This window comes from Amaranthus tricolor, chromosome 17 (genome assembly GCF_026212465.1).
Source record: "Amaranthus tricolor cultivar Red isolate AtriRed21 chromosome 17, ASM2621246v1, whole genome shotgun sequence".
In the NCBI taxonomy this organism is placed as follows: Eukaryota; Viridiplantae; Streptophyta; class Magnoliopsida; order Caryophyllales; family Amaranthaceae; genus Amaranthus; species Amaranthus tricolor.
The window spans coordinates 10,991,226-10,997,625 of record NC_080063.1 but is presented as its reverse complement, the minus strand read 5'-3'; the positions used below and the strand labels follow the sequence as shown (position 1 = coordinate 10,997,625).

The window sequence follows — 6,400 nt, the reverse complement described above, 5'->3', positions numbered from 1 at the left end:
GACAAATGATTGTGACTAAAAGAAGATACTACTACTGCTAGGTTGCTACAATTGGAATTTTTTTTTAAAAAAACCTTAATTTATCAGATTCCGCGTAACAAATAGTTTACACGTGTCTTACCTTGTTAATCCCATATCTTGAACACTGCTTAACTTTTTGTTACTTCTATGGCTATATTAATTGTTTTAATATTTAGTATGATTTAATTTAATTACTAATAATTAACTAACACATAAAAATTACTCAAAACGATCAAAATATGGACACGAATAATGGTGGAAGGTGTACACATTCGGATGATGAGGTGATATTAGCGGCGAGTTGTCCGAAAAAGCGAGCCGGGAGAAAAAAGTTTAAGGAGACGAGGCATCCGGTATACAGGGGAGTAAGAATTCGGAATGGGAATCGGTGGGTTTGTGAGGTTCGGGCACCTAATAATAAGACACGAATATGGCTCGGAACATACCCGACTGCTGAGATGGCTGCACGAGCACATGATGTAGCTGCATTAGCGCTTAGAGGTCGGATGGCTTGCCTGAACTTTGCTGATTCGGCGTGGCGGTTGCGTCTGCCTTTGTCGACTGACACGAGGGATATTCAGAAGGCGGCAGCAGAGGCGGCGGAGGCTTTTAGAGGGGAGGAGGTGGAGGTGAATGTAGGGGAAACTAGTGGTACGAAAGATATGGAAATGGAAGAGGAAGTTTCTAGAAGGGATGTTGAAGTAAGGAAGAGTGGGGGTGAGGATGTATTAGAGGAATATATGGATGAAGAAGAAATGTTTGATATGCCGGGGTTATTGGTTAATATGGCTCAAGGAATGTTGATTCCTCCACCTGATCATGATCCGTATGGTGGTGGGTTTAACCGGAATGATCATACTGAAAGTGATGATTGTGAAGTCTCACTATGGAGTTTTTCTATTTAAGATAGTGCAAAAATATGATTTTTGTTGGGGTTGTGGTACGCCTTATATTTCGATCGCGATAAACTGTTACAATGGGAGTATGTAGACATTGGATTTTGTTACTTCATTAATTTCTTATTCATGTTCACCTATTATACAGGCATGCTAGGTGTTTAATTCAACCAAGAGTGTAATATAAAGCTATAAAGCTAGAATTCTTTTTTAGAAGTAGATTGTCCTTTTGTTGTGGTGGGAAAGCTAGAAAAAGACTAAAAATGTTTGGTTTAAAGTTAATCCTTTGTAATGCAATTTATTTTTTGATAGCGATATTTTTTTTTACTATAACAATTTTCTTTTTATTTAGTTAATTTGGTCGATATATACTATTCATAACTAAACACTTTAAAAGGAAATGTTTAAAGGGTTGAAAAACCTCTTTCTAATTTGTTTTTTCTATTTCAATTTTTTTGTCATTCTCAGTAATAGAAAATGGAAATAAAATTGAATATTATTTCAGTCGAAATAATACCACTTTTCTGGGGCAAAATTATTGATTTGTTTCTCATCTGGTACTCCTTTTCACTTAGCTTTATTCTATAATTAAAAAAAAGATAGTGACATTAATGAAAAGAAGCTAGACTGGGTGGGAATAAAAAAGGGCACAACAATGTTTAATATTGTGACCATGATGCATGAAATTTAACTTAGTTGAATCACAAATGATTTGATCGTACTAAAAGTAACAAACAATAACTAAAACTAGAATGGATGATTCCGATCATGTATAAGTTATTTGATTGCACAAAACCCCTTAAACATAAAGTCATAAAACATTAGTTGACATTTGCAATGTTTTTACATTAGTTTACATATTTGTTTTTAAGCTTTAAATTTTTTTTTAAAAAAAAAGAATAAAAAAAATAAAATCTTAAAGTTTTTAACATATTTTTATTCCGGTCCTAAAAACTAGCATTGTTTAGGTCACCTTAGTGTCTGAGTTCCAACAATAATGAGAAAATGTGAACTGTATTACGTAGATGCGTAACGTACCTCCTTAGATATGCAACCCAAGGAAATACCAAAGCCATCGGACTTCATTATAAAGAAACAAAATCAAAGACTATTGATTGATGGATGCATGTGTACTGGTCTTGGGCCTATTATGGGCAAATGGACCCAAAACTACTACTATACATAAGAGGCCCAAGAATACTACATCTATCTGAGTTAAATAGTTCATTTGTTATCTACATATAAGTTGTGTACCGAAATATCTTATTAGAAGTAAATATCTCAATATATCTCATGTGAGTTGAAATGGCTAAATGCTTTATTGTCTTGACATTTCTCATCTTCAACCAATAAAACTCTATTGCAACATTTAAGCAGCTCTGCATATTGTTTCTAATCCTGTATCTCAAGGACGAACTACACATATTGAGATGGATTGCCATTTGATATGTGATAAAATTCTTAATGGTACTTTTAAAACTTCTTATATTCGCATAGGTGAATAATTGCCCAGTATTTTCACTAACGATCTGTTTGGTTAATGGTACTAAATGGTGGTAATGAGAATGATTTATAGTGTAAAATATCATCAAAAATTCCATGTCATTCTCATGGTGATGAAACTTTGATTCACAAAATTTTTTTTGCATATAAATTTCTATGACCACCTAATACCACATTTTCCAATAGTAATGCATTGAAAGAAATTTTATAAAGAAATGACATGATTGAAGTCAAGTATGACCGTTAAGGTAGCTAAGAGCTTTTTCAACAAAAATTACACTTATTTTCATTTCCATTACAACCGTTTATTACCACCTGCCAAATAGACAGTAAAGTGCGTGCTTGGCAAAATCCAATTTGGTGTTTTTCGGGATCTTCATACTTCTACTTGAGGGTGAGTATCAAAATAGCTTATTATGTCAACGTATCTCATGCAATATTCTTTACATATATTTAGGCATATAGTTAGGATATGTGAATATTGGGCTGATCTTTTGTTTCCTTCATAGGGTTTACTATCCTGTATTAAAGCTAGCGAAGGTATTTCTTTCTGTTGAAGGATATATAGAAAACTTTGCAATCTTCATTATTTGTCATTGGTCATAGTCGAAAAAAGAAAAAAATATGTTTTGTTATAAACTTAAGGAGTAATTCATTTTACTACCAAATTGGTTTTACTTCATTTCAGCTTCTAAAAGGATTATCTTTTTTCTGTCGTTATTTGTTTGAGCTATTGGCCCATTTGTTTAACACTCCTAATTGAAATAATTGAGAATGGTTTGTAGTGTGAATTTTCATGATATAAATGTATCATGTCATTTTCATGGCATCAATGAATGTTTGATGATAAAATATTTTTTCACAATTTTCCATTACCACCTAATAACATGTTCAAATGGTAATGCGTTGGATGTATTTTGTAAAAAAAATGAGATTATTGAAAGAGAATATGCATGGCCATTACATTTGTTAAGAGATATATTCTACCAAATTTTACATATTACATTCCCACCATTTTGTACCGATTACTAAATGGGCCATAAGAGTTTTGACATAAATATTAAGAATAGGTATCACTTTAAATAAGTGGGTGACATGTAATTTTTTACCGTTAATTGGTAAAAAAGACATAATCTTTTTAAAATTAAAGTAAAATTTTAACGTTAAATTGATAAAAAGTTGGTTAGTATGAATAGAAATGGGTTATTTAAAATGAACTTGCGCAAAAAAAAGTCATTTCCTCTTAATTGAAGAGAGTATAAATTAATTTCGCAGTTTCAATTAAATCCAAATCCATGGACTAATTGATTTAAGTAAATATACTATATGTTTGAGAAAAATCTTTTATAAAAATTATGGTTTTGAAAAAGACGAGTTACCGATAGTCCGTTACCATGAAAGTTCTAGATTGTTCTGGATATAAACAATTGAGATGAGAAATTACTCTCTTCATGATTTCGGAAAGAGTCGTTTTTGCTTCGTTGACTTTTGCGGTGTTGTGGTGTTATATCGGATCCTTATAGGTATCTACAAAATCAAGTAAATATGTATCGAGTAATCGGGCTATCAGCCCACCATTAATAAAATCCCTCTAGATTCCCAACCTTGGTTTAGGCCCGTCGTCAAAGATTAAGACATTCAACTATCTTTCTTGGGATTTATGTGGTATTTTGAACAATAAAAAATTAGAGTTTTGTCTTATTTGAAGACCAATATTTACCTTCAAATTTCCAATTAGGTTTACATCAGAGATCGACACTTAATCTTTTTTTTTTGCAGTCATCATAAATAAGTTTTTTAAGTCTATCCGGGAACTGTGTTGTGGTGCATGCTGTTCATTAATGATATAGTGTTGGTCGCAGAAACTAACAAAGAGGTTAATACTAAATTAGAAGATTAAATGGCGATTTTAAAAGGCAAAGTGTTGTATATAAGTTATACAAAAACTGAATATTTAAAATGCAATTTTAGTGATATAGAGCAAGATGATGGTCCGGAGGTAACAATTGCAAAAGATGTAGTTACAGCCTTGCAGGTATAATCAAGCTCAAGTATTTAGGATTTATTATCTAGAGTAATTAATAGATTGATAAAGACGTTACACGGTCTTCACTCTTTGTGGAATTAAGTAATCAAAGTTTCTATGCTCTGATCTGTTTAGCTATTTACAAAATTTTTATTTCAATTTAACAATATGAAGTAGTTTATTACCACAATCATCCTTATCAAGATTGTTAGAATAATTTCACCTATGATCAAAAAAGGTGGGATTGAAATTGGTAGAATCGGATCATAATGTCGTTAGAACTTATAAATATGTTTTAATGCTATAGGATACTTTATTATCAGTCACATTTCTTCATTTTAGTTTGGTTTTGAGATGATAAATAAAGATTTATTTGAGTTTTTCTTTTTATTCATTAAATGATATACTTTAAATAATTTTTGTATTGTTAACTTATATTTATATCTAAGTAAAAGCTAAAATATAATATATTTTTTATTATGGGACTATCCTTGTAAGATTAGTTCATTGAACCATAAGATCATAAAATCGTTTTATAATTCTATTATACAATCCTACCATTATTAAGATCCTACTTAAAATTCAAATTATTTATCTATTTTAAATTGTAAAGTTGTTAAATCGTAGATCATGATATTTTGATAACCATAATCCTTATAATTATTATTGTTTACTACTTAGCTTACATTTGGATCGGAATAGAATAGGAAAAATATATATACATGTTATGCTTCCTTATGGTTAATTCGGCCCTGGCCTCCTACACACTATACAACAGTCTATACTACATCGTCTACACACTATAATCGATATTATGATAACCATAATTCTTATGATTATTATATTTGGTCAATTCAATAGAATATTTTAATTAAATAGGAGAGAATATATATATATATATATATATATATATATATATATATATATATATATATATATATATTGTTTTTCCAAACTAAAAGTCACTAAAAACTTGGTAGTTGATAATTTAGGCACTAATTAATTTGATTATCATTACCCACATAGGCACTAAAATTAGGTCAATGGACAAAATACCAACGAAAGAAACAAATTAGAAGAAGAATAATTTAAAAAAAGACCCTCAAAATCTGCATCTATTTATCGAGTAGAGACTAATACCTGGCCACACGTGGAGTCATGTACACTCTCCCTTACTTCCACATACACTCAAGTCTCAACACTGAAGCACCAAATTAATATCACTATTCGCCCCTTTTTTTAATTTTTTATGTAAAAATTAAGTTTTGTTTTAGTTAAAGTAATTTTTTTAGTAAACTTTATTATACTTATTATATTTGACTATTTATGTATTTTAATTTATTATTTTATTATTTATATATTGAATTATGCACATAAAAAAATTACAATAAGTTAATATTATGAATTTATGCGAATAGATGATTCAAATAAAATCTCATTTGACTATATTTTTTCTTACACATTAATCGCAATATTTAAAATAAGTTTGAACGATGAATAATATCAATAATCGTAATGTAGCAATTTTTCAGAACGGAAAAAGTTGGTATTAAGTTTCTTACGTACTTTTTCTTTTTCATTATACTTGTTAAATTGAACTTTTTAATTAATTCAATTTGTTATTTTGATAATTTATATATTGAACTATATCCATATAAAAATTATAAAAAATTAATATTATTAAATTATGCAATTAGACAATTCAAACATACAAGATCCTACTTAATTGTACTTTTTGTACATATTAGCCACAATATATAATATATAATATAAAATTAGATTAAATAATAAATAGTATCAATAATCATAATATAACAAGTATTTCAAAATTTAATTTTTTTTGTGTTGATTCAAAACATAAATTTGATTTTTTCTAACTCTCCTCAATGTAATAGAAAAAGGAAAAAAGTTTTTCAAAGGTCAACTTTGGTCGCATTCAAGTCTATTAGAGACA

General features: G+C 29.3%; 1 protein-coding gene across 1 annotated transcript; it reads left to right on the top strand.

Annotated features, from left to right (window-relative positions):
• The first annotated feature begins 210 nt into the window (after positions 1-210).
• Positions 211-1,325, top strand: LOC130804792 (dehydration-responsive element-binding protein 1A-like). The gene has a single exon (XM_057669387.1). The coding sequence runs from the start codon at positions 261-263 to the stop codon at positions 924-926; it is 666 nt and encodes a 221-aa protein (XP_057525370.1). The 5' UTR covers positions 211-260; the 3' UTR covers positions 927-1,325.
• Positions 1,326-6,400: the final 5,075 nt, after the last annotated feature.

What these genes read in the sequence shown, in the direction of transcription:
- LOC130804792 (XM_057669387.1), top strand. Translation starts at nt 261, where the DNA reads ATGGACACGAATAATGGTGGAAGGTGTACACATTCGGATGATGAGGTG.